We start from the raw sequence: 27,473 nt of genomic DNA, 5'->3' as shown, positions 1-27,473 counted from the left end.
TATCCTCCAGTGGTGGCTTGAAATTTTTTTCAGGTTAGAAAAGCTGTAAATAAGCAACTGCTTTTTTTTTTTTTTTTTCCCCAAAAAATGGATCCAAACTCAGATCAAATTTCCAAAACTTTCTGGAAACTGAACAGTATTATTAGATACAATTTGAGTTTGACTGTGAAAAATAATTTGTTTCACATAATAGATACCATCTTCCATGCAAGAATAAGCATTCTTTCAAGGATAAGAGGCATATAGTCATCAGGAAGCATAATTTTTTTTAGTCAGGTGGGGAATTTAACTATAAGAGCATCTGCTTCTGTAAAAATTATTGGGAACAGAGGTCACAAATAATTCAGGACAATAAAAAGTGGCTATGAAAAGAAGCCAAAATATTTTGTACTCCTGACCTGTTAAATGATGATGAAGAAATCTGTAAAGACAGAGCCATTGGTTTACAAATGAAAACACAAGCATAAAATATGATCAATTCTACAGGACACAGGACTTCAGTGTGTTTTTAAGCCGACTAAGACAAGGAAAGAGAAGGAGTATTGGCTGAAAGAAGGGTTGTTAACAGTAAAAAGAAGGGTTTGACTATATATTTGGAAGGATGAATATGATTAGCATGGTAAAGAAAAATGTCGTTCAGTGTTTAACCGGGCTTTCTAGATAAGTAACATATATATTAATTGAAAAAGCTTAGCCACGTAGAAGGTCACAGTAAACTGCAATGCTAAATGAACAAAAATCACTGCACACTTTTTGTGACCACTGAGACTTACCACTTCTTTTCTCTTGTCTGATAATATTGTGACATTCTGCATGTAGAAACTGCAAGTGATCTGCTACCATTCTCTGTTGGCATTCATGAATCACTTTCCCATATGAGCTGGGATGCAAGTACTTCCGACATCGCATTTCTTCATCTTTTAATCTACCTAAAACCTACAGACAAGTTTTAAAACTGAGAGCTGATGAAATACTAGCAACCAATAAGTAAATAAAGTTAAAAAAAAACTTGTTTGGGATGCTGAAAAATTAAATTCACTCTTTTGAATCAAGCTGTTGCTGACTGCACATCATCTTCTACTCCAAGTACTGACGAGGCTCAGTCACTACTGTCTAATAGCACTCAATAGTTCTCTTCTCAAAATTTCTTCTTTCCCTCAACTGTGTGACCAGTCATCCTCAGTTTCTCCTACCATGCTTCTTATTCCTTCTGAAAAAGTTTTACCACAATACCTAATTATATGACTTCACTGTTCCAAACCTGTCTGCTTGTACATAAACAACTGCTCAAAAGGTACAGGTGTACAACTGAGCTATTAATAAAAATTATCTCTAAAACTCCAATGAAGGAAATAGGCATAATCATTAAAAAAGTCACATGAATACTGACATAGAAGTACTTATATCCAGTAAATATGAGGGGAGCCTAGGGAAAGTCTGCAGCAGCAGACTGCTAATGATAGACAAAATGAATCTGCATTTCTTCTGGTTTAATTGACGTCTCAGCCTGTCCCTGAATTTCAACTTAGATGTGTAACCACGAGCTTATGCTCCTTATGGTTAGCAGTAACCTCACAGCCTTCTCCTCAAGTCTTCCATCTTGTTAGTGTGGACAGTAGAGCACCCACGACTGACTCCTAGTCTTGTATTCATCTTTGTTTTCTCGAGCAACGTATAAGAATTACAAGTAATTCAACCACAACCTGACTTCATACACCAAAGAAAACCAAAAAGAAAATCCACCTCAGTAATATTGCTAAAACTTTGATCTTATGCTACTATGAACAGAAGCAAAATAAGGAAGTAAAGAAGTATGTGTTTCAGTTTGTCTTTTTTTTTTTTTTTTTTTTTTTTTTTTTTTACTTTTCATGTGATTGATATATCATTTATTATGAAATATCTTGAAGCTGACAGCCCACTCACAGACAAGGTTTGTAGTTTATATTCAGATTAACAATGCCACCAAAAAAGCATAGTTTAAACTGCACAAAAGCACAACACAAAGAACAGCTGTGGGAACTGTACAGGAAACCATATATCATCAGTAAATTGATAATATTAGATTTTACTTATTGCACACGTGCAGAAGAATCTCTTACCTTCTCCATGTATTGTGAGCAATTTGACTCTTGCAATAAATTTGAAGCTTCTTGTTTATAATACTCCCCTGTTTCATTCAGAAAAGGACACTCAAAAATTTCCTGATAAAACTAAAAGGGAAAGTTTTTTTTTTAAAGGATAAATAATAAGTATACTAGATTAACATTCAAAATTAAAAACATAAATCAGAAGTGTATATCTACCTTTAGGGGGAATTTTTTCTTATACTGTTCAACATGAACAAAGGAGTTAATAACCCCATGGATTACTTTCTGGTTTGGGTCTTCTCCACAGCGATCACTGAAACAGGCAAAGCAAACATTCATGAGAATCTAGGTCTCTAGTGTAACTCATCTGAATGAAATAATATTGGATGAAAACATTTTCCAGTTCCTCTGCTTAGATAAATCTTCTTCAATTTTGCCAATCTTAAAATAAAAATGCCCATACATTTAAATTGTTGAGACAGCAATTCATAAACTATTCAAAAGCATTTGCAGGTCATGAAATTTCCAAGTGTTTGCTAAGGATAGAAGTATTCCAAATTACGTATTCTAAGCAAGTGCTCTAAAAGTTACAGTAAGTTTCATCTCACATCTGTAGCCTTTATCAAATAGACTACTTTCACACACCTGCCCTTGCCAAAAAAAAATAAAAAACATTTTTGCCAACATCATACCAAGAAGCATGCTATCTGCTTTTCTGAATAATTACTACTCAACATGCAGATGTCAAGTGGAACAAATAACATTCTAGGCACATTATTACAATTTTTAATCATACATTTGAAAGGAAAATCTCATGTTTTCCAGTCAAGTTCTTAGCTTCAAATGAGCACGTTCAAGTGAAGAAAAAGTTATCCTTAGTCCCATTCAGTTGAAAACAAAAGCAATTAAAACAAGTGTTTTGCATGCTAAAGACATTAGTGTTCACTCCCTTGCAAAGATTGGAAATAACAGACCCACACTCAGAGCAGCAGAGACTTTGTCAAAGACCATCTTTCACATACAGCTTACAAAGAAGTAAAAACTATTCCCGTGCTCCAAAGGTGTTAAACAGGACTAAAATATGATTTATAGAAGTATATTTACACTTAAGCATCAGCAGCAGTTGTAATTTCAAAGGATTTCTTTCTAAAATACATATATACACACATTTACATGTATATAGACTAAGAACTTTAACTTTAATCAGACTGCACTGAAAAGGCAAAATAAGTTCTGTGATAGAAACTATTTATGTTGTTATAAGAGAGTAATTTATATGAGCAATATTAAAAAAATATATTCAAAGGGAAAAAAAAAGTAAAGGCAGAAAAAATATTTAAACCCCAAACATTACCATATATCCATCTATGCTGGGGTGGAATGGGGGAGAAATAATTTTGCTAATTTCATTAACTTTGGTTTGGAATTGATAAAAACTCCAGAGAATGCCCATGAGCTAGGGAGGTTTACCAGGACAGCCACAGCAGCTGTGGTATGACATACACCAGACCACATTCATATATTCACAACACTTTTAATTATGTGTATTGCTTTTAAATACTATGGCATCCTAAGATCTGGAAACTTAAGCTCATGATGGGTGGAAAGAACTAGTTCTATAAGAGATTACAAGCAGTGACTGTATGGTTTGTGCAGCTTGGTCACCTGCTACAAACGAGCTGACCTAATGAGTGACTGCTCCAACAGGGATGGTCTGATTTTTTCTCCCCGGGGGACAGGAAGGTTACCTCTGGTTCTGGTAGCTGAACCAATGGAATAAGTCTGAGTTTGGGTACATGTAATCACACCCACATTCTTGCCAACGTCCCTCTGCTGGGTCTGGTTAGACAATGGCAGCGGCAGCAGCGTGTCACAGAGGGAAGAAGGGTTACACCAGACCACGGCCTGGACCCAGCTCCATCCCAGAGCACCCCAGGACCATGGCAAGCTGCAGAATACACGCAGCTTGTGAACATAGCACCATTTCAGTGTGGAGGAAACTACATTATTAAAAGTTAAGTATATTAGCAAAGTAGGGCTCTGTCAAGAGACAGTCCAGTCCGCCTCTAGCACACGGGGTTCTGGACCTGGAAGGATATTGGTGACACAAACACAAAGAATTACTGTGATAACAGGTGAAGACCCAGCTCCCCTCTGCTTGGTTCACAGGCCACTTCACAGACCTTAAGCCCACGCAGATGCAGGAGGAGAGGGGGCAGCAAAGGTCAGGCCCAGGAGATTCAAAGATCAATGTATCATTAGGAAAAAGCTGTAAAAGTACGCGAGGGAAATGCTCCATGGAAAAGCTGCAAGGGAGGAGACAGGTTTTTGAAGCAGAGCATGAGAGCATAAAGACAAGAAGGAAAGCAATGGAACTGGCCATGCCTGCCTTATGGTAGCTGGTAGTATGCAACAAGGAAAGAATTTAAATCGACTGCTGAATATGGAGGCAGTGAGCATGCGGTTGCCAATCAAATTACAAGTTCAGAACAACTGCCAGGATCATGTAAGGATTTTTAAAAAACATATGTCCACACTCCCCATTTCCCACCCTCCCTCCTCATACAGAATTTTTAGTAGCTTAACATAGGTTTCCTCAATGGGTGAGTATTCATAGAATGGTTTGGGTTGGAAGGGACCTTAAAGATCATCAAGTTCCAACCCCCTTGCTATGGGCAGGGACACACTCCACTAGATCAGGTTGCTCAAAGCCCTTAGCGGTTGCTCAAGCTGGCCTTGAACACCTCCAGGGATGGGGCATTCAGCGCTTCTCTAAGAAACCTGTTCCAGTGTCTCACCACCCTCACAGTAAAGAATTTCCTCATATCTAAATCTACCCTCTTCCAGTTTCAAGCTATTACCCCTTGTCCTATTGCTACACACCCTTGTAAGAAGTCCCTCTCCAGCTTTAGGTACTAGAAGGCTACCATAAGGTCTCCCCAGAGCCTTCTCTTCTCCAGGCTGAAGAACTCCAACTCTCTCAGCCCATCTTCACAGGAGAGGTACTATAAATTTTCTGACAACTTTGCTGTAAATGTATTGACAGAACTGTGCTACGAACTTCAGCATGAAGCTATGTGAAAAGCAACACTATTTCCACAATAAATAGCATATCACAAAACTATCATTCTTTTCATTTTAGCAGCATCTTCAGCTTTTTATTTACACCAATGGCACTATGCTCCCAAGAATTCGTAACACAAATGGTTAGTTTCCACAAAATTTGACAGAAGTTTCAGAAGTTACGTAAGCTTCAAGGATAATTTTCATGAAAGCTCTAGTAGTAAGCATATCTGCCAAACTAAAACAAGAGAGAGTGGTGACCCCACCAAGGTGGAAGCCTATTAAGTGCATATTTTCCTTCTTGGCAGCAGTCAGCAAGCAATACAGATGCATACAGCTACAGAGCAGCTGCTGCACAGTTTGAATCAGGGATATCACAGGACATCTTGGGAGTGTAGAAGGGAATGATGATGTTTCGTGGGCAGCCTGGACAAAAGGTAAAGTGCTAGAAACACAAGTTTCAGTAATTCTGCTGCTGAGTTTCTTTTTTCAAAAGAAATAGAGAAAACTACAAAACCCAAGCTCAACAACATTGTGCTGTTTCACATTAACTCCATCTTGTTCCTAGCTTAAGACTAAAGCTAACAGTGGAAGTTTAACATGTATCATACACCGTACCACTATAGCCCCATTGAACATATTTAAAGTTTACATAATAATAAACACAGTATTCATTAAAAGAAGATTCCATCACTCAGAAGAAGTGCTCTGCTGTGTCAGACCAATGGTCTATTAAGACCAATTAACTACAGAATTCACAGTGAATTAGAAGAGCTTGTTTCAAAAGCTTTTAAGTTATTAACTTCCAATAGGCTTTCCTTTCAAATAAAAGGTATAAATAATATATCAGCTTAGACAGGAATAGGTTCAGTTAGTCTGAAAGTGTTAGTTATCTTTAGTAGAGAAGCCTCTCCTGGTTAGTCTGTACTAATCACACTGTCATTTGAGATAGCACCTGAATAATTTCCAAATTATTTCTGTTTAAGAATTTCATAGATGAATTTTCTCACAATTTGAGATCTTGTCGGCTTCCTGTTGTGTTGAAACAAAAATGCGCAAGTTGATATTCAGCTTGCCTTGTAGGAGGAGTGCTTGGGCTAGAGGGAGGGGGAAGAAAGTGTGTTATATTCAGAACTCTATATTAAGAGGAGTGTAGTCAGACAAGACAGGCTTAAGTGATTTAACAATTAACTGCTGTTCAAGGGGGCTAATCCTGCTCCCTTTTGCTCAGTCACAGGCCTCTGTATCTCTCTTGCATTGCTTTGGCACTCATCTAATTCTTTGACTCATCGTGCCAATCTGGAGATATATTAGGCAAGATGGTTTTCTGTAATATTAGCTGTTGAGTTGGTTCATCTAGGGACTAGATGAGCACCAAATTCAGCACAAGAAAGGTAGCAGAGCACAACCTGCTCCTTTTTGGCATCAGCAAACTCTTAGATCAGTTTAGCCATCTTGTTGAGCTGAATCACAAGTCACTACTTGTACTTCTTTATTTTTGACTTGCCAAAAAACTTTACTGTTAATTTTAATGTATTGTGTATTGCACAAGTTTATAGCTTCTAAAAAGTAGATGTGCTCAAGATTTTAATGAGAAGTCTTTTTGACATTCCAGTTAAATATGTTGTTAAAATGAAAAATGTGTGCCTCTGCTCCCTCTACTTTTTCCAGTACAGTAATTAACATAATTTTATATGCAACTAGTTGCCCACAATATTGGTTATCAACTCCGCATATCGTTGTATACTATGGAAAATCTTCCAGCTTGAAGAAGTTCAACTCTCCCATCTACTTAAGTTTTAATTATGTTGTAAAACATTTTAATAAATTGAACTATGTCCACACTTTAGTACTACACTTAAGAAGGCATCTAAATGAGAGGTTTCTAAATATATGTAAGTATTAGTAATTTTATTAAATTTTTTAGGTAATAAACTTCCCATGCATGTTCTTGCCCCTGAGATAGATGTAACTTATTAATATCCACTTCTTCAAAGACATTGTTTAATCCCCGAATTGCTGAACTCAAAACTAAAAGACATTTAACAGCCATTTGCAGCAATTTCTTTAAAATTGCCTTTTACAAACTGTATTGACCACTGGAATCATAGCAAAGAACAGTAACAAGCCTATAGTTACGTGCAAAGGCTATCCTCAGATTACCCATAGCAACCTGACATTTCATGATACCAAGAAGAACAGCTATAATAAGTTCTCTTCTACAGTTCATTACATGATAGGCAGATCACAAAGTGGCTAGAACAAACTTAATCTGAATTATTAGATGTATACTTTGAGAAACAGAGTTGAATTAACTTCTTTGAGATCACAGAAAAAAAAAATTAAAAACGGAGGGGAAAAAAAATACAGACCTAACCATTAAAGACAATGACTCAAGTTTTATTTAAAACTTTCCAAATGGCAAATGGTTTAATAACAAATAACGTCAACTTGTTACAGACTCAACATCTAACGCTCCATGGAGCCAGCAACAGTCTTGATCTAAATACCCTTGTGAGGTCTGCAGTCAGCCTCAAGGTATATACATACCATTACTTTTAAGAGGCATCAGATATCTGTTGAAAAGGGTTTTAACACAGATTTCCACTCCCACCCGCCAGTGAAACAGACAGATTGACTAAAACGAGTCTTCAGTGTCACTGTGCTTAATGTGACAAAACAGAATCTTCTTCACCATAAATTAGGCAATCTTCATTTAGTAAAAATAATTGTTATAGTAAACATATGGATAAAGCAATATTAACACTGGTTACAAAGGAAGCATGGTTCAATATCTGAAAGCAAATACAATACTTCCTGGCTTCAGAAATACAACCTGAGAGGGACATCACATCAGTTACTTACTTGTCTAGAAATATAATTCAGGAAGGAAAAATGAAATTATAATATTATAATCACTTTTTAAATGCCTTATAAATACAGTCTTTTTCTGATGAACTGCATGTCCAAGGAACCTCAGTCAGCCAAACTGCCTCACTCTCTCAGTTTACCTACACTAGCCTGGTCACCCGCGTCAGGCATGCAATCGCTTTAAAAAAAAAAACAAACATCATTACACAACTCCAGAGCTACCCTAAACAACAGTAAAAGTGTAGAAACTGAGGAAACTTACAACTACACACAAGGTCTATAGTATATTTCAAAATTTCTGTTTATTCATAAATAAAAAGAACCTTAAGGAGTTAAACAGTATAAAGGTTTAAAATCAAAACTTAAAAAGTCCCAACCCCTGTAACTACCAGGGCCTGTGCTTAAAAGTAACAAAGGTATTCAGAAATAAAATAATAAATTCACTCAAAGTGCAAAAAAAAGAAATTATTTCCATTTCATTCAAGTAAAACACCAAGAATGTTAAGTGAAATCACTCATCTGAACAACAGAAACACAGAATCTTAGTCTTTCTGGAATGCAAACCACAAGTACATAGCTACAATGAGAAAAGCTGACAGAACACCATTACCAGGTAAGAAGCTACCTCATGAAAGTATTTGGTCAAAGTCCCCAGAGTTTTCAAAGTAATAAATGCAATATCCCCACATTGTGTAAAAGCAAAAAATAATCAAGCACTCACTTTTTTATTTCTCGGAGGAGCATCCGAATAAGGATGGCCTGTAGTGGCTCAATCATTAATTTTCTCCACATATCAAGAGCTAGCTGTCAGGACACAACACAAGTTTACATCAATAAAAAATACAAAAAAAAAAAAAAACCCCAAACAAATCCAAAGACGTCACAATTCTCCATTTAGTATTTTAAGAATGAAATTGCTAGATACTCTCTTCTTTCTCCTTTTGAAATTCTTTTGTTCCCCCCCATTTGTCAACATATTAATGGATTATTTTACCATTTTTCTTCTAGAATATCTGACTGCATTTGGATGAAGACCACACAGATCTGTGTCACACATAGAATTTCTAGAAAGGCAGCATCTGAATGCATGCTTCCCAGTCTGTTTGCTTCTTACACATCTAATAGGACTGATTTATCCCTTGGTTCCACTCTTTCAAGTATTCTCAAAAGCATGTAAGGACCCTAAGGCAAGTGGGTTATGAGGGCAAGTTTTGAGTGTACATATAAACAAAACATCTGCACAGTCACAGGCAGGTAACATGCCTTTCTGCCTGAAGTGTTTGAATGTGTATGGACACCAGTATTTCTAAAAATGATAGCAAATAAGCTTCAGCTGACAAAAGGGAACGTTTCTTGGCCAATTTGTCAGAGAACAGAGTCAAGGATACAGAACCCTTGGATCCAACACACAGAGAGCATCTCCAAGCTAAGATGCATAGCACTTAAGTCACTGGCAAGCTAATATTTGACTTAAATAAAATTAAAATAGGGTCACCATATTCCTAATATATCATTAGAGGGATCGGTCAAATGGACTCAAGTATCTCACACTCTTGTGGATGATGTAATTTCTCCCCAAACATACCATTTTTAAAAACACAACTGCCATCACTCAAGGAGTTTTTACACGTAAGTCAATATGAGATTTAAAGCCTAAAGGGGATCACATGATCCCTCATATGGGGGGAACACTCACACACATTTGAGATGTCTAAAGACACCTACCAGAGAGTAGCAGTCTAGGAAAAAATGAAATGTCCAAAATCAATGAGAACAGAGGGAATATTGCTGCTAAGAAAGCTTTGACACAACTAACAAGTCCTTAGCTGTGAAAATTAAAATATTGGTCAGGTATGTCTTAACTGAAAGCATGCATCTGGCTGTCGACTAGGTATCCCATCTGATCCACCTTGTGGAATAAATCTTCCTTTTAAAGAGCAGACAAATGAACTTGCTCTGTCACACTTATCCAGCACCCATGCTGTAGCACAGGGTACAGAAGTCTGTGAGGTAATGCTGATCCAACCACATCAATAACAGGTTCAAAGAAGAGGTAAAGGTTTGTTTATAAATTGAAAGACAGATAATGTTTTGAAATCAAAGTTGTCTCAGGAGTGATTTTCACTGTCTTGCCTTGTGGAGAGTAGTAGAACAGTTAAAGGAAACCAGTTTCCCTCTGACATCAGGTACTCATGCAGCCAAGAATGCTGAAAGAAGCTAGTTCTGAAGAAAAAAAAGGACTGACATTTTGTGACTATGATGTGAAGGAGATGACCTCGGGTGACTCTATTCTGCAATGTGGTCTCTGAAATGCAGTCTCTAACATGATCCCTCTCACATATGATCTAACAATCCAAAACAGCTTCAAGTTGCCTGTTGGAATTTTCTTGTCAAGTAAACTACAGACAAGTTAATCCAGCAGTTTGATGTATTAGTTCAAGAGACTTTTTTCTCCCTGAAGAGAGGGACTGGTCTTACTTCTTCAAGTAGACTGAAAATACAAAATATGGCAGTTTCCTCCATTTTCTAGAATCTGTTGCCCCGTGATTGGGGAAAAAAACCCAGAAGGTACATGTTAACTATCTGCTAGCTCAGAATCACTGAAAACTGAGAAGTCAAATTGGTGACCAGAGCTCACCTCAAAAAAGCAGTATCCTTCACCATGCATTCATAATATAAGGACAAAAAAATAAATTAAAATCTCTTGCAAGCACTGGCAGATTACTTTCATCAACTGATCTCATCCTGTATTTTTCCTAGTACAACAATTACTGAATGTCTGGAACACTTATCAAGATGATAAACCGTTTGAAGCCCTGCCCATACACATCACATACGCACGTCCGGTCTCTACTGCGAGACACCGCAGAAGAACTAAGCAAGCAGGTACTCGTTGAAGATTACTGAAAAGCTCCCAAAGTTTCATTAGCACACAGGAGTGACCCTGAGACAGAAACTTCAGTAGAGAGCACAGTCCTGCTTCTACAAATACTGGGCATTACTTCTGTAACTTCATGCTGAGACTGGTGAGAACTATATATAAAATAAGCACATTTGCTCTAGAGTAAATAAAGGACAGATCATCTCAGTCATCTAAAAATGGATAAATAATAATTCCTTCCATTCTAAAATGATGAATAACTGAAATAAAGACTTTTGTCAAAGCCCCCAGTGCAATCCAAAGAATAAAAGATAGAATCCTAAACTGGAATCGTAACGAAAGAAAATGCTTTCAAAACAGAGACTTGATAAACTTGGCGAGTGCCTTATAGGTCAATAAATGTGAACTACTTTTCTTTCTGGGACATTGAACTCAACAAAAACAGTGCTGCAATTTAATGCATTAAACTACTTAAGCGTAGCACTCAAGTCTCCATTCCTTTTCAGAGCAAAAGTAACTGCCATAAACTTAATCCTACACCAGTAATGAACAGAGATTAACTTTACCGCCTCAAGATCCAAAATTTACTTAGTGATACTACAGATTACAAAGACAGTGTTTGGAAGGAGTCTTGGGGAGTGAGGTAATGAAAAACTCATTAGAGTTCCAGACACCATCATCCAAACATCTTCAACAAAAACCAAAGGCTGCCAGCTGTAGTTTAAGAATATTGTCAGAGGATTAGCAATTTCAACTGGCAGTGCCGCCTTCATCAGCGGGGTAGCCAGGTCTGAAGCACAGAAGGCGCTTCTTCATGCATCACAATCTCTCCTTACTCTTCATTAAAGACAGAAGAGACCTCCTACTTAAAGCAATGAAATCAACGAGCTAGAACAGTAATCACTGACAGGTCAAGCTGTTATTAATTATAAAAAATAAAGTGTTTTCTCTGGCTTTCCAAACTGGAAGAGAAGAAGTGTTCCCCTTCCCCTTTAGAGAAAAAGGCAAATGTAGAGAGGAAAGGAAAGAAACAATACACCACTGCAGGTCATGACAGAATAAAATGACTTCTCCAGCTACCAGTGTGTATACATACAGAGACAAAGCAAACAGATACACAGACAAGCATTCAAAATAAAAGTTTCCACTCAACTACATTCAGGATTGTAGTTTTGTTGATTCAGACTAAAAAGGTGTTTTCAAAATCTTCTTAAAGACATACTGAAATGCTTTGTTGGAAGAATTTTTTTTTTTTTACACTATAAAATTGTCTTTCTATTTTACTTACTTATATGTCATGGTAAGAGTAGCCATGAAGTAACAGAAACAACGTATACTTCACTTCTACATAGTTGGAGTGCACAGGGCGGTATTTCAGAATGGAGTCCTACAGATTAGAATTTTTTTCATTTTAAGGGTACTTAAAAATTACTCTCAGCCTCTCCAACTTACATTAGTAACTGTGTAAACACCCTGGTGCTTACATCAAGTTTTTTTTTCTTTTAAAGATAAGCCCTCCCTACATGATACTTTTGAGTGCGGAATGTCTACTTTTCTATCAAAATCTCTATCCAAGTTGCTACAACAGAAGTACAAAACAGCTTGCATTACAAAATAAGATGCACAGAATAATCTCAAAAAAGCTGTTATACTTTGTGACATCAAGAAATAGAAGCCTAAAAGTAGTATTTCAAGGGTTTCGAAAATCAAAAATACTGCTTCTTCAAAATATTTTCTAGCTAGTAGTGTCATTTAATAAAATAAAGCTTTTTTGCAGTGTTATCTCTTATCATATTTTAAACCCAAATTCTCCAATAGTTTTCATATTTGCCATTTTTTACCCCTCTAGATCACTGTATTTTTCTACATCAAAACTGTAATCTCATTTTACAAAGGGTTCAGTGCTTACATCTTCTACCATATTTAACTACTCAGATTCTGTGACACAGAAAAGTCCACACGTAAAAGGACAAAGCTGAACTTCAGGCGCTTCTGAACACAGTTTAGATCCACCCACACTTTCAGAGACACCTACCTCTCCTATTTCCATCAATGGTTCATTCATATCCACTCCTCCATAACCATACTGAAGATCAGCTTCAGTCAATTTGTTCTTCTTAATAAACTGTGTGTTGAGGTACCTACAGAAATAAAAATATTCTAATCAAAACAGGCAAAAGTTAAGTGTTGGGTTTTTTTTAATAAATTTGGAATTGTGGAATGTCTTCCACATCACAAAAGACAACGTCTTGTAACCAATGCCATTGCTATCTGAAGGAAATTCTTAAAATATAAGTTCCTTCAATTTAAAAGGCCTTACACCATATTAAAACAGTACAGTGTTTGTAACTGAGATATCAAACAGTAGCCAGATTTATCCCTGCCAGAATTTTCTTGGTGTGTGATATACTTGTGTAAACATCCAACCTTTCAATATACACTGCCATATTACTCATACATACATACGCAAAATAACTGCTAAATTCTAAGCAGTTGACTAGTATTATAGTAATAGTTTATTTATTTTTAATGATAGAAAACCATTCCTGAGTATCAGATATTTTTAATTAAAATGTATGTTCTTCTACCTGTACCTGAAATTTTGCAGTTCTCACACTCAAACACAAAATAGCTTCAATTTTCACAGGGACAATTTTGTCAGTTATGTTCCCTTACTCAGGTCATGACCTGGGGCATATTCATTCAGCTACTGCTCTCTTCAAGCAACATTCTTAGACTTAGGCAGCAGATCACTGTAAAAATTTCAGAAGTGTAACAACTCATTTGCAAAGCTTACCTGTATAAACAGTCCATATAGTCTGCCCCTTTGCTATACTCTTCCCAGTATCTGTGATACATAACCAGGACTTGTTCTTCAGCTTCCAGAACCCTCTGTGAAGGAAGATACACACACACCCCCCGCTAAAATTAGTATGAAAATAGCACACATACATAGAAAGTTATAACAGGATTATAATTTTCTAATAAAAATCACGGATTCAAAATAAAGACTACATCTAAAACTTTAACTGGTGTAAAAATAACATTGTTGCAATGACCAGAAAAGTAATAAATCTTCATACTACAGTTTTGGTAAGCCAGCCACAACACCTGAAACTGGGTTGGGGTTTTTTTGCATTTAAAAAGAACAACCTCTGTAACATATTATTTCCTATTTGTCTTAACAGAAGTACTTGCTTGAAGAAGCATGGTTCATATTCTCACACCATACTGGTGGGATAACTCACATAACTATTCCCTCATTGACACAAATCAATTTTAAATTCATGCAGCCACACACACAGTGGAGTTGCCTAACTATAACTGCTTCAAATCAGTATTCCTTACTGGTTACACAAGCCCTTATACTTACTAAGAATCCTGGAATAAAACAAGTTTAATGAAGTGCAGATATATGCAAACTTAAACACGTCTTAAGTTCTGTAAATCTAGGCCCAAATCTTTTGAAAATTAGGAGAATTATTTATGAAGTTGCTGATGTACTGAACTTCTCAAAATACATTAATACTTCAAAGGAATAAGTTCAACAATTTAAACGAATTAATATGATTCATGAAGGAGGATGAGATCCTAGGAATACAATCATAATTCTCTACAGTATGTAATTTTAAACTCTGGCTCAAGCAGCCAAGAAGTCTAAGCAGAAATAATGTAAAAGAGAAGAGCCAGCAGACAGAACAGAATTGAGAGTGCCGCCTTCTGCAGTACGAATTTTATTAAGTTTTCCAACATTATTTCAAAGACAAATGGTGAATAGCCAATTTAAAAAATGCATTTTTGCCTTCCACTACTTCCTAGAACTTCTGCTGTGCTGGCACCTGCCTAATGATCCTAAGTGAGCTCATTCAGCTCACTAAATAAATGAGGAAGAACTTTTATGGCTGAGTTATCTGCCTGTTTAGTGAACTGATTTAGTTTACTAAAATGTTAGAGGTATCCTCTCTGCAACTAGTGGAACTACCCATTAAGACACCCAGTCTGTCTTGTCTTCCCAGTATCTGTACCTATACACAGGTATACCTAAGCTCAGAAATCAACATCAAGCCATTTAGCAGTACCATGCAGAACTTGCAATTCTTCATTCCCTATACAGACACCAAAGACAGCAGGCATCTTATTTAAATCTACTACTACTTTTTTTTTCCTGAAATACAAGGAGACACTGTTCATCCATCCTATACATTCAAAATGATGAATCATGATTCTGTTGAAATTAGCTGTCTTAGATGATGAGAGAAAAGTTAATTCACAGCTATATAGGTATACAAGTATTGTTATTTGTCATAATAAATAATTTGCCATTACTTCCTCCCCTCCCAAACATTTTTGTTACTTTATTTCCCACATATTTCAGAAGTTTTCTTTAGTAGAGTATATACAGTCAGTTTCCAAGACAACAGAGTAGATACATTGTAACATAAGGCTAATGACCAACTCTAGCACATTCGGAAAATGAAGACATTTCTGTAACTTGTTTGATTATAAGCATTCAACAGAAAAGAAAGAACTCACTTTTCAAGCCAATAAATAATTTATATAAACCATAATTGTTTGTTTAACAAGAAAGCTCTTTCTTTTGTGTTAAGTATAGACAGATCTCTATATATCCATCTACATTGTGTTGTGTGATACGTGTTACATATATCAGATATATAGACATATGTTCTGTCCCTGGAACTCTGACACCTGTGATTTATAAAATCTGCATACCTTCATTCATATAAAACAAACAAACCTCCCCCAGAGTCAAAAAAAGGACAAACAATACCTACATGTACATCAGGAATTGTATAAGTTACCTTGTGCAAATGGCGTACATGATTTTCCAAAAAAATTTTAGTCTCAGTATAAAGTCTCTCTCCAAGAGGTTCAGGATAGGCCACACACAAAGCATAAATGTCTCTGGGCTCAGAGTTAAGGTTTGTACCTGCTTAAAGTATGAAAATTTAAGATTCACAGAACCTGTTTTCTCCCATACACACCCTTTAATTATTTTTTTTTTTATAGCCAGGCACAAAAGATTAATTGGATCCTTTTCTGAAAGTAGTATAAGTCCTGATTTGTGAAGAGTCTAAGTTTTCAACATCAATAATAAATTTTAAGTAGTGGAAGGCGAGGGCATGTCAGAGCTAAGATTTGGGAACTTCTGGCAGCCCCAAGTTGACACAGCATCTACTGCTTATTTGCCATCTATGAATAACATGATTATCTCAAAGTGAAAAAGCAGCTTTCATCCAAAATTCTTCCTCTGTATCTTCAGCCAATATCAAACTGAGTCTCTTTTTGGATAATGGAAAGAAGCACTAATTCAGTTAATAATGTGATCAGCCAAGTATGGAGCACAATAAACATGAAGTGAAGCCAACTTCAAGATTTCCTCCTCCAAGTACAAAACAATTTACTGTCCTCGCATATTCCTTCCGACTCCACAAGTAAAACAATTTTGCTCACTTAAATGGGCAGCAGCAAACATTTAAAACCCTTAAGGTGGTTTTGTCCCTGAAGCACCCTGCAGAGCTACTCCTTTCATTTGTAAGGTTTATATCAAAGTGTTTAAAAAGATACTTGATACTTTGTCAGGAAAAGAATGTATGATTAAAAACCTTGCTTTCAGAAAAGTCAAGCAAGAATTAAGTCAAGCTTCAGGTGAACAACTGTGAGAAATAAACTAGTTCTGCAAAGATTATTTAAAACATCATGCTTATCTGCTAAGTCTAGGCACTTTATAAAACCAGCCACGCTAGAAATAATGATTTAGTATAGATTACTTTTTAAGGTAAGCTCTTTTATTAAGGGAAGATACATGATCTGCTTTCCTGTAGTCTAACTTAAGCACATACCTGTGTAAAAGGACACAGAAGACATAAGGACAGTTGACAAATCACCTGCTTAGTCTACAGAACAGTGTTGAGTTTCACCACATAGTTCTTCCCAAAAGCATATTTCATTTTTTATATTGATGCTACTCAGAACAGAGAAGATACTAATGTAGGACAACTAAATAGAAAAAAGACTTTATTAGGCAACTGGAACCTAGGAAAGCCTAATCAGAGTCTAATCTCAAGTACAGTTATTTCATCCATACAGATCATCTTTACCAGAATTCTCCTCAGAACAGCAAGAGCATTAAATGGAAACCCCAACAAACAAAACATTCACTGCTTTGTAACAGTACATTACACCAACTTCCAAAATCACATCCAAAAAATACCAAAACAAATTATTAAATTAGTAATGAAGAAGGGAAAGTTCTCTTTCTACAAATAGACTGTAATGAACAAATGGGGCTTTTGGAGTTTTTTGTTTGTTTGTTTTTTGTTTGCAGGGGTGAAGGGGGTGTTTGTTTGGGGGTTGGTTTTTTTTGGTTTGGTTTTTTGGTTGTCGTTTGGTTTTGTTTTTATATATCCCTCCCCAACAAATTTTATCAGTGTAAGGTTGGTCCGTAGTTGAATGCATCCTCAATATCATTCAGATCACAAGCATCTTCACTATGCAAATAAGATATTTCTGAGAAAGTAAATTCCAGAATGAGAAATCTTTATAAGCTACTCACAAGAACAGGGAACATGACTATTTTTTTCTCTTTAGATCCACAACGAAACTACCTAGAATAGCAAAAACTATAATGAATCTCTCCTACAAGAAAAACTTCAGTTAGAGGAAATAGGCAGTCTTCACAACAGCACAAGAAAATAATGATGGCAGCTTATCTGACAGAAGCAGCAAACAAATATCTCTGAATTTATCTAGCATCTGTGCACCAAGCTTCAGTTAAAAGTCCTGATGACATGACTGTTGTAAACAAGTTTCTTAGTTGTAATAAACTTATTTAAGAATGAAACCAGTGCTCCTTCATGAAAATGCCCATCTTCCAAGCATACCTTTCCTTATCCTAGAAAACAGTCAAATTTTCTTGCAAATGAAGAAAGCTGAATCTAGTCATCTTTTTTGACATACGACACTCAGTTTGCATACCTCCTGAAATTAAACTAATAGCTTAATCACAGAAGTACTTCCACAGGCAACTCACATGTTTTTCTATATCAACCAAATGATAAAAATCAACACCAAATTCTACTTGCTGGATACCAAGTTTCTTGGATTTCTACAAAAAAGAGCTGCAATGAGTCTCAATAACACATTACAGGGCAGCTTTGCTACAGAAAGTTCACATCCTTCCTCCATTTGTATTGGTTTATTCATGTAACTACATCTTGCAGTCCAGAATCCAAACTGGTGTAGCATTTGAGGTGCGGTGAGTCTCTTAAAAAAACCCCAAGAAAACCACAAACCAACAACAAAACCCCCAAACAAACAAACAAACAACCTTTCAAGGGAGATGAATCATTAATCATCACTGGTATTTTACTCCATAAACTTCAAGCACATTTTCACTGTGCTGCTGCCCCTTAGAAGATCAGGAAGAAGCCTTTACTATTCAATAATTTATCTTTAATGGTGAAAGCCATCTGTCCTTCCAGTTTCGCACGCAGTTTTGCGGGGTAAGAAAGTTCAAAGGAAGCCGAAGGCAAACTGCTGCTTCGGGGCCTTCACTCTGTGTTGAGAACAAGAACATCAAAAGCCTTGTGCAATTTAAGTGCTCCAGTAGTTGCCATTTGAGGGGCATTACCTAGCAATGGGAAAACGAAGCAATTCCAAACTAAGAGGAAAAAAAACACCATCAATAAGAAAATACTGTATCCAAGATCATAAAAGCTCACAAATATTGTCCTCAGGGTTATAAAAAAGCATCTATTTAAGGCCATATATTAACGGAAGGTTTTGAACAGATTTTCTCTAGAAGACCAAAGTAGAGCTTTTGGAAAATTTCTGTGATTGCCCGTCTTCCTCTACACCAGAATCAACATTCATAGAGTACTTGAGAAGACTCACAGTCATAAGAATCACCATCTTATGAATTTTATTTACTGTTCCTTCCCTTTGGGCTGGTTCTTATACTAAAAATAAATGTTTGCTAGTTTGTGGTTCATCATAGGATTCTTGTAAAATAGGGGATTAAAGGAGGGAGAAGAAACATGCAGAAAAATGGAAAAAAAGCAGGTGGCTACGTTGCATACTTTTAAAATAATTCTGTTTGCAGTATGGCTACTTCCTCCCTGGGTACTGCTCACCCTATTTACTTGGCTGGTGGAAAACCCAAGATAACAGTAAGATCCTGATGTTCTACCCATTCAAAAAAGTTCATTGCTAAAAGGTAGTTATCAAAGTACAGAGGAACTACCACTCTCTAATCAAGCTTAATCAGTCTCTTAACTTAAAGAGCACCCCTTGGCCTACTGAAGAGTTAGAAGCAAAGTCTTGAAAGTTATACAAAGCATTCACAGTAACCAAACTGTTGTAAATAACATATCAAAAAGAGAGACGTAACTGTCACTCATTTACCAGACAATGAAACAACTCCAGAAACATTTCTTTCTGCAAAAAACCTTAAAGGAAATCTGAAGGTCAAAGGTGGCTTAAGATGACTCACAGTTTAAAATAAAGTGACATATGGTCTTTCAAGTGATCTTTTCCAAAAGATTTTTAACTCTTACATGGTTGTGGTTCCAAGCTCATTGCCATTCTAACATTTCAAGTTTGAGGTATAAGCTATATTTAAAGCTAAGCTACATTTAACAATAAAATTGCCATCAGAGTCACAAAGAAAACAGTATATTCAAGACAAAAGCTCTAGAGAAGCAGTGAGGCAAAAATTAGTTCTAGAAGTGGAATATGCACAACACAAGCCTCTCACACCTAAAATACTATTAGTGCGCATACACCATGTGATCTCAGCTGCCTGAAGCAGCACAAGAGAAAGCAAACACTTCTTAGAATACACTGCTGCAGACCAAAGTCATGATTCTTTGCTCTGTCTTATCCTTTGTTTCCATATCATTGTTTGGACTAATCAAATAATTTGTCACCTTTTATTGTGCTTATTAACCAGCAAAAAAAAAAAAAATAGAGTTAATATGACATTTCCTTTAAAATCCCTATAGATGTTTAGAAACAGATTACTCCAATTAAATTGAATGTAACAGAGAATGACAAGCTAATGAAGAACAACATGTATTTTTTTAAATGCCACATCCCCTAAAATATATCATTAAATTAGTTTTCTTTATGCATTTAAAACTTGGGAAAAAACTTACATATCAACTGTATAGAACTACCAGTTTCACCAAGTTGTTGACTCCTCAGTGAGTGGTTTGTGTTAAAATGCAGAGCTTGGTTAAAAGTAGGAGAAATACTAGACAATCAACACTCAAGCTGGAAGTTACAAGTCACAAGGTCCTCAGGCCATTCAGCCATACAAAATAAGCCAAAAAGACTCTTGGCTGTGCCAAATTAGGGACTAATACTGCCACTTTCCAAGAAATGTAATTAAGAGGTGATAGAAAGCACAGGTCTTAAGAACTACATGCCAAATGATTCTTCCAAGACTGCTTCCAGAGTCTGCTATTCATAAGTGTTCCCTTTCTGATGTTCAATCAACTGGACTAAATCCCTAAAAAGGATCAACAGCAGACTTGTGTACAAGGCCTCCATGAAAAGTTCTAAGGGAAACAGCGTGACAAGAAAAATCAATCCAACAACTCATTCAATTATTATTTTACATTTAAATCTATTTTAGATGCCTTTGTTTAAATGTTTAGAGCTTTAAGCTACAGAAGTTTATTACTTGTTGAAGACTGAAATATGCAATTCTCTAAAGCTGCTTAGAAAGAATGACTATAGCACAATTTGTCAGCACATAAGTGCACAACTAATTAATTCCAAAAGTCTGTAAATTCTGCTGTTATTTGAACTTGACTCCAAGACAAGGTAAAGAATCATGCTCCCAGAAATTAATTACAAAGTTTTAAAATGAAAGGGCTCCTTAAAGATTATTGCACCATCGAAAAAGGCTCCAAAAGGACTATGAGTAACTATATTTTTCTTTTATGTATTTATACACATGCACACATTCAAAACAACGGTACATGAGCAAACAATTCTAAGAAATTGTAACACATTCAGAAAGAGACTTTAGAGTCCAGCTCCTGCACAGAGAGTAAGTTCATGTTGTTAAAGCATCTATATATAAGAATCTTACCAGGAGCTTCTTTTTCCACTCAGAAAAATTAACAAATCAATAAATAAGTCTAGGCTATTCTTCTCCCCTATAATTAAACCAAACTCAGCCAAAATTGCTTCGGAACAGCTGCAAAGTCTCCTAAAATTCTCCAATTATTCACCACACTATAATGGCTAATGGATGCATAGACACAGGGCATAGGGTTAGAGCAGCTACATTTCTTTTAAAAGAAGTTCACTGAAACTTAAATCTTGTAAAAAATTACAAGTCCATTTTACATGTAAAAAGCAAACCTTTCACTACAACAATATATGTACAGCTGTGACTTGAACAGCAAGACCACAGATCACAGCTAGAAAGAGTAATTATTTTGAAACATAGCTTAACTGTCAAGAACAGAGAAGCAATAACAAAGGCGGCAAGGAGGCAAAGGAAGAAAGCTTTTTTATAAACCTTTGCTATAGAAACATCTAATATGGTAATCATCAGTACACTTAGAAGTGCAAAGAAGAGGGAGACACCTCTAAACAGAACAACCTCACCAACCCCAAGCCCTCCAAATTTAGAGATATGCATTCTCTGTCTTAGGTGCTTCCCCTGCTACACACACACTTAAGCATACAGCAAACTGTATAAGCAGTTTATATAAGCAAACTTAATATCAGAAGAGGGGAAATTCAATACATGTATTTCTGTGAACAGCTATATCATAAGCTATTAGAGCTACTAAAAGTGATTAAAACTCAGTCTCTCTTACTTTTTATTACTATGGTGATTTTCACATAGAATACTTCCAAAAATACGCAAAATTCCCCAGAAATCCCCATCCCTTTCAACATACTCACAGGCTTAGTAACAGATTCAACCTTACAATGAGTTTCTGATTGAGCCCACTGAAATTGTCACATAATGCAGGCCTGCTCCGTGCTAAACACATGAAGTCACACTTTTACTTAAAGGATACGAGAAGCGATCATTCCACGTTGCTCTTTCAACATAATCCAACATAACAACAGCTTTAATTGTTGTTAGAAGTTTGTTCCATGTTTCATCAAAGTCAACTACTCGTGGTTTCAAGGACATTGTGGGGCTTTAGTGTTAATCTGTAGAAGAATTAAACATGTCAGAAAACATTGCACAATCATTTAAAAAAATAAATATATATTTCCTTTGAATTTTTCAATTTAAACTTTGTAAACTGTTGCACCACCATGAAACAGCAACACGAAGAACACCCACCCTCGCTTCCCCACCCTCACAAATCAAGCTTACAAACCTTATTTTTAACATTATGGAAGGGAACATTAATGTTACATGAATAGCCTATAACATAACCCAATTAATCTAACAACATTGTGCTTCATGATTCATCACCTTACCAAGCTGTCCAGTTAACAGTGCTACATGAAGAAAACAACTTTCTTGCAAATTTTTGTTTGTTCACTTTTATGGAAAGGCTGTTTCAGCTGTATTTGAGCAGGAACACACTGAACATATTACCAGAGTATTTGAAACTACTACTGTCAGTTTGTAGCCTATGTTCACCTCAAGCTTCCATAAGACATTTTTGGTGTTATACTTAAAAAGCCACAAAACCAGAAAGCTTTGATCAAGATGACAAAGAGAAAACACAGATAAACACAGGGCATTATGCAGAGTTTGTGCACCTTATTGCACTATGCAGCAGGACAAATAGTGAATTCTTTCAAATAAGACACGGCTTGAAAATACAGAAAGTGTGTTAGCAATTTCATATCAAAAATACTAGAAGACATTTATTGAATGAAAAATATTAAATTACTGAAATAAAACTGGGAAAACAGTAAGGTAATTAAAAAAAAAACCAAACAAACACGTTTCTGAGATACACAACTGTGAAGGCCTCTTCTTTGTTCTGTTTTTCTCTGCCCGATGCACCTGATCTAGAAAGGACCTGATGTGTGATATTCCATGCACAAAGCAAGTCTAGTTCTTGCTCAGAAACCCGACATTGTAGGACTAAAACAAAAAGTGGAAAGAATACTCCTATTTTCATTTAAAATAGACTGACAAGTAACTCTCGTCTCCCCAAATTTTCTAGGTCAGAATAGAAAAAAGAAACTAGTTACAAACAGACTTTTAGTACAAGAGGCACACCTCTATAAAAGAAAAAAAAATAAAATCAAATGTCATGCTAAAAAAACCCCAAACATTTAGCAACCTGCTTTACTACCTTAACCACTACTGCCTCTCAATTTTTCTCAGGCAGATTAGTTCTCTCAAATTTCAGGGTATACAGGTTCTCAGTTTAAGAAAAAGAAAAAAAAAAAAAAAAAGAAAAAGAAGAAGAAAAAGAAGAAAAACCCCAAACCAAAAAACAACCAGATGCAACTTTTACACTGCATGCATGCCAAACGCCACCCTGACTAACTAACCAAGCTGCTTAACTGCTAATTCAGGAACCGCAGAGGGTTGTTCTCCTCTACCTGCAACACAACAGCTTCCGCTTAAAATGTAACCAATGTATTACCCAACCCACCTTTGCTTTGATTTCACAAAGCAACTGAGTAGCAAATAAGTAGTATCGAGGAAGTGGTATTATCCTAGGTTTAATGAACCAGGACACCATAAAACCTTTTATGAACAAGAAACTTTTTTAAGAAGAGCTAAAAGCTCGCTAAACTGTGCATAAACACTTTCAGTTCAGTAGAAACATTTAAGTTGTTATATTTGCAACATGGCTATTACCACTTTTGGAAATAAAAAAAAAGTATCTTCAATCTCTGTATGTCAGTAGCAGTCTACTACACAAAAAATCAGTGAGAACTGACAAAAGAAACAGATATCCATCAAAGAAAGTAAGTTGAAAAACACAAAGTGATGTATGTTTCAGAGAAACATGAACCGCAGCAGAAGTAAACAGCAGTAGAGCTCACTTCCAGGAAAACAAAACAAAACAAAACAAACCCCAAAACAAACCAACCAGCAGTCTTCTAAAAGCTCTAATACTACTCTTCTAGAAAACACAAGACTATTTTCAGCTGACCCCAAGGAAAAAAAGAAAAAAAAAACAACAACAAAACCACGGTCCATAAGCATTTTAACAATGATAAGAAGCTCTTTTGGTAATGAAGTCATACTTAGTGTTACATTAGAGGCTGCTCTCTCTGAAGCTCACTTGGTATCTCCAAGGTAAAACAACCATTCCTTTCACAGATAAGCACAACTGAGGGGAGAAAGGAAGGGTGAAGAAAATGTCCTCCCCACAAAACCTCATACAGAATCAGTAATATTGTGTTTAAGACCCCCAAAACCTAATAATATGTAAAGCACTATGTATCCACATACTCGCAAAGGTATTCTGGGGTTAAATAGCTTAAGACAGACCTGGCTGTTATTTGGCATTCTCTTACAGCTTTCGTGCCAATTATGAACTTAGACTCATTTCGTAGACATGTTGACAATTGCAGTATAACTTTCTCTGTAAGACACGGGGGGCTTTGGGGTTTGCTGTGCTTCAGTGTCTGCTGTGTGCGAGCTCACCAGCTTAGAGTATTAAACATCTCATACTGATGCAAATAACCTCCACGGTAAAAATTATAGCGCAGCAGAGTATCTACTCTAGGGTTTATACTACTCAGGGGGTGGGAAACCATACCTGTTTGGCAGCCTTAAGGTAAGCAGATACTGTTGAAACTTATTTACACAGAGAATAACGAAAGGCTATTGCTTCCATCACCTCATCCTTTAAAACACACCGCTGTCACACCGACTACGTTTGCTCGCACCAATAAACCTACGGTTTCGGGCCAGCCTTAAAACATTCCTTAAGTTTCCAACCTATTTAACCACCCCAAGAAACAAGGCGACGAGCGAGCAGGGTGGGTGGGAAGAGCCAAGGGCAGGACTATCTGCCTCAATCGCCTGCCACCGACCCCCCCCCTTCCCTCCCGCACCCCCCAAAAGAAGCCAAGAGCGAAACCAGGCGGAGAACCCTCCCCGCGGGCAAGGGCAAGACGCGGGGCAGCAACCGGGGCCGGGCCGGGTGCGTGTGGGGGCGCTGAGGCCCTGCCTCCCGCCCGGGCCCGGGCGGGAGGCAGGGCCTCAGCGCCCCCACACGCACCCGGCCCGGCCCCGGTTGCTGCCCCGCGTCTTGCCCTTGCCCGCGGGGAGGGTTCTCCGCCTGGTTTCGCTCTTGGCTTCTTTTGGGGGGGGCGGGAGGGAAGGGGGGGGGTCGGTGGCAGGCGATTGAGGCAGATAGTCCTGCCCTTGGCTCTTCCCACCCACCCTGCTCGCTCGTCGCCTTGTTTCTTGGGGTGGTTAAATAGGTTGGAAACTTAAGGAATGTTTTAAGGCTGGCCCGAAACCGTAGGTTTATGGCGGCGCCGGCCTGAGGGGCGGCGCGCGAGCGGCTCGGGTAATGGCAGCGCTGTGAGGAGGGGAGCGGGGCAGGGACTGCGGCCGCAGGGCAGGGAGCGGGGGAGGCCGGCGGGTGGGCGTCGCTGACTCGGGCCTCCTTGCCGCCAGGTAACCGCCCTCACCGGGAGAGCCGCCGGGCTGAGGGGAAGAGTGTCCGGCGGTCCCCCGTCCTGTGGGCGGCCGGGCCGGGTGCGTGTGGGGGCGCTGAGGCCCTGCCTCCCGCCCGGGCCCGGGCGGGAGGCAGGGCCTCAGCGCCCCCACACGCACCCGGCCCGGCCGCCCACAGGACGGGGGACCGCCGGACACTCTTCCCCTCAGCCCGGCGGCTCTCCCGGTGAGGGCGGTTACCTGGCGGCAAGGAGGCCCGAGTCAGCGACGCCCACCCGCCGGCCTCCCTCGCTCCCTGCCCTGCGGCCGCAGTCCCTGCCCCGCTCCCCTCCTCACAGCGCTGCCATTACCCGAGCCGCTCGCGCCCCGCCCCTCAGCCCGGCGCCGCCACTACCGGGGACGGGCGCGGCGGCCACCGTCACCTCCACCACCCTCCTTCCCTCAGCGCTTACTCTCACCTACGCCTCTTACCTCACCCCGCCGCCCCCGGGCTCGCCCCGCCGGCCACAGGATGGGCGGTGGCCCACAGGTCCCGGCGCACCGTCACTTTTCCGACACCGCCTTTCTCCCCCCCCCCGCCTCGAAGAGAAGCGTTTGGTACAGCCCACTCTACGGCAAGCGCGGGGGGCCGCAATACCGCGCAGCGCCTCGGCGCGGGGGGTCTCACGGCGCATGCGCCGACAGGCGCTCCGCGCACGCGTTGCGCCTCCATTGGTGACCCTTCCTTCCTCCGCGCCTGCGCGCTGCCCTCCGGCCTGAGGCGGGGCCCCCGCGACTCCATTTCGGGACCCCCGGGCTGCGTCCTCCGGCCTTTTCCCCGCATGTCTCGGTGCACGGGGTTGTTGTGAGGCGGTTCCCGTGTCGCCAGAAGATGGAGGTGTCCGGTGCTGAGGGAGCAGGCGGCCCCCGGCTCCCAGCGGGGACTCCCGGCCGCGGATAAACCACTGCCGGGGTGAAAGAGGCCTCGGCCTTGGCCACCCGCCCCCGGCCTGGCCGTCTCCGTGGGTGAAAACGGCAACAAAAAGCTTTGAACTCAAAATAAATAAGTAAACCCACTGTGGAGACCAAGTAATTTAAAGTCTTTGTGTGCTCCGAGCTCGGGTATTTCCCGTGAAGGAGATGGCCTCCTTCTGCTGGGGCAGGCACCCCTGGGGCTCGCACGGGGCCAGGGCTAAGCAGCCGCAGAGCGCCCACAGCTCCTGGTCTTCCACCGCCTCACTCACAGAGACTAAGGGCTTCCTTCCCTTCCGCAGGGAAACGGGCCTGCTTCCTGGGGCCTGTCCCAGAGCCAAAAACTCTGCATGTTTCAAAGCCGCCTCCAGTTTCCACGGGAGAAAGGCCATGGGACTGACAGGCGAGGGGGAATGGTTCAGAAGTACATCAGAAAACGTGTAAAACCATGAAAAGTTAGGTTCAAAAATACAACTTTTTTTATTGATTTACTGTGGCTCCTCAAGCTGTGTGGCAGAGGGATAGCTATTGTCATTCCTAAGACCAGGAGAAAGACATCCAATTCCCAAAGCATGTTTCTCCTCCCCCTTTCCAAATGTACTGTGGGTTAATTTAACGTGCAACGCTACAGAAACTTGCACTTGAATTGTCTTGTGGCAGTTTCCCTCTGGGAATCTCTTTTCTAATACACCTGAACCCACCCATTCTTACATATTGGAACAACTTAAAAGTATTTATTTCTTAGTAACAATATCCCTTCCGTGCGCAAAGATTGCTCTTAAGAGATCCTTTAACAGACAATTACTAGATTACAAAGAAATAAGTAGTATCTCCTGAGGCTGTTATATAATCTGGTTACTGTTTTTCCCTTAGGTGCACGTGTACCGTTAAATCATACAAAATACTTTTAAGTACATGTTTTTTATTTTCTTTGTAAAAGGTATCTGTGTTCATCTTAAAAATAGCTCACTATAAATAGCTAATTCAAGTTGTTTTTCTTTTTTCTTAGGAA

At 38.7% G+C, this 27,473-nt stretch overlaps 1 protein-coding gene across 5 annotated transcripts in view; it reads right to left on the bottom strand.

Moving 5' to 3' along the window:
* Window positions 1-26,115, bottom strand: part of CUL2 (cullin 2) — a 46,708-nt gene extending 20,593 nt beyond the window's left edge. Inside the window, exons 1-10 of one of the 5 annotated variants that reach the window (XM_014945107.1) lie at window positions 25,982-26,115; window positions 21,969-22,107; window positions 15,723-15,825; window positions 13,700-13,794; window positions 12,938-13,043; window positions 8,743-8,825; window positions 6,161-6,247; window positions 2,304-2,400; window positions 2,100-2,210; window positions 774-936 (exon numbers count right to left, since the gene is read on the bottom strand). In XM_014945107.1, the coding sequence (XP_014800593.1) occupies window positions 774-936; window positions 2,100-2,210; window positions 2,304-2,400; window positions 6,161-6,247; window positions 8,743-8,825; window positions 12,938-13,043; window positions 13,700-13,794; window positions 15,723-15,825; window positions 21,969-22,087 (964 nt within the window). In that variant the 5' untranslated portion in view covers window positions 22,088-22,107; window positions 25,982-26,115. Of the gene's footprint in view, window positions 1-773; window positions 937-2,099; window positions 2,211-2,303; window positions 2,401-6,160; window positions 6,248-8,742; window positions 8,826-12,937; window positions 13,044-13,699; window positions 13,795-15,722; window positions 15,826-21,968; window positions 22,108-24,641; window positions 24,665-25,750; window positions 25,886-25,981 lie in introns of those variants that run through there. The other 4 variants (XM_014945108.1, XM_014945105.1, XM_014945109.1 and 1 more) reach the window with 4 other exon arrangements.
* Window positions 26,116-27,473: the final 1,358 nt, after the last annotated feature.

Source organism: Calidris pugnax, unplaced genomic scaffold (genome assembly GCF_001431845.1).
Source record: "Calidris pugnax isolate Ruff unplaced genomic scaffold, ASM143184v1 scaffold54, whole genome shotgun sequence".
Lineage (NCBI taxonomy): Eukaryota > Metazoa > Chordata > Aves > Charadriiformes > Scolopacidae > Calidris > Calidris pugnax.
Note: the sequence above shows the minus strand (reverse complement) of the source record. Positions and strands in the feature narration are given on the sequence as shown.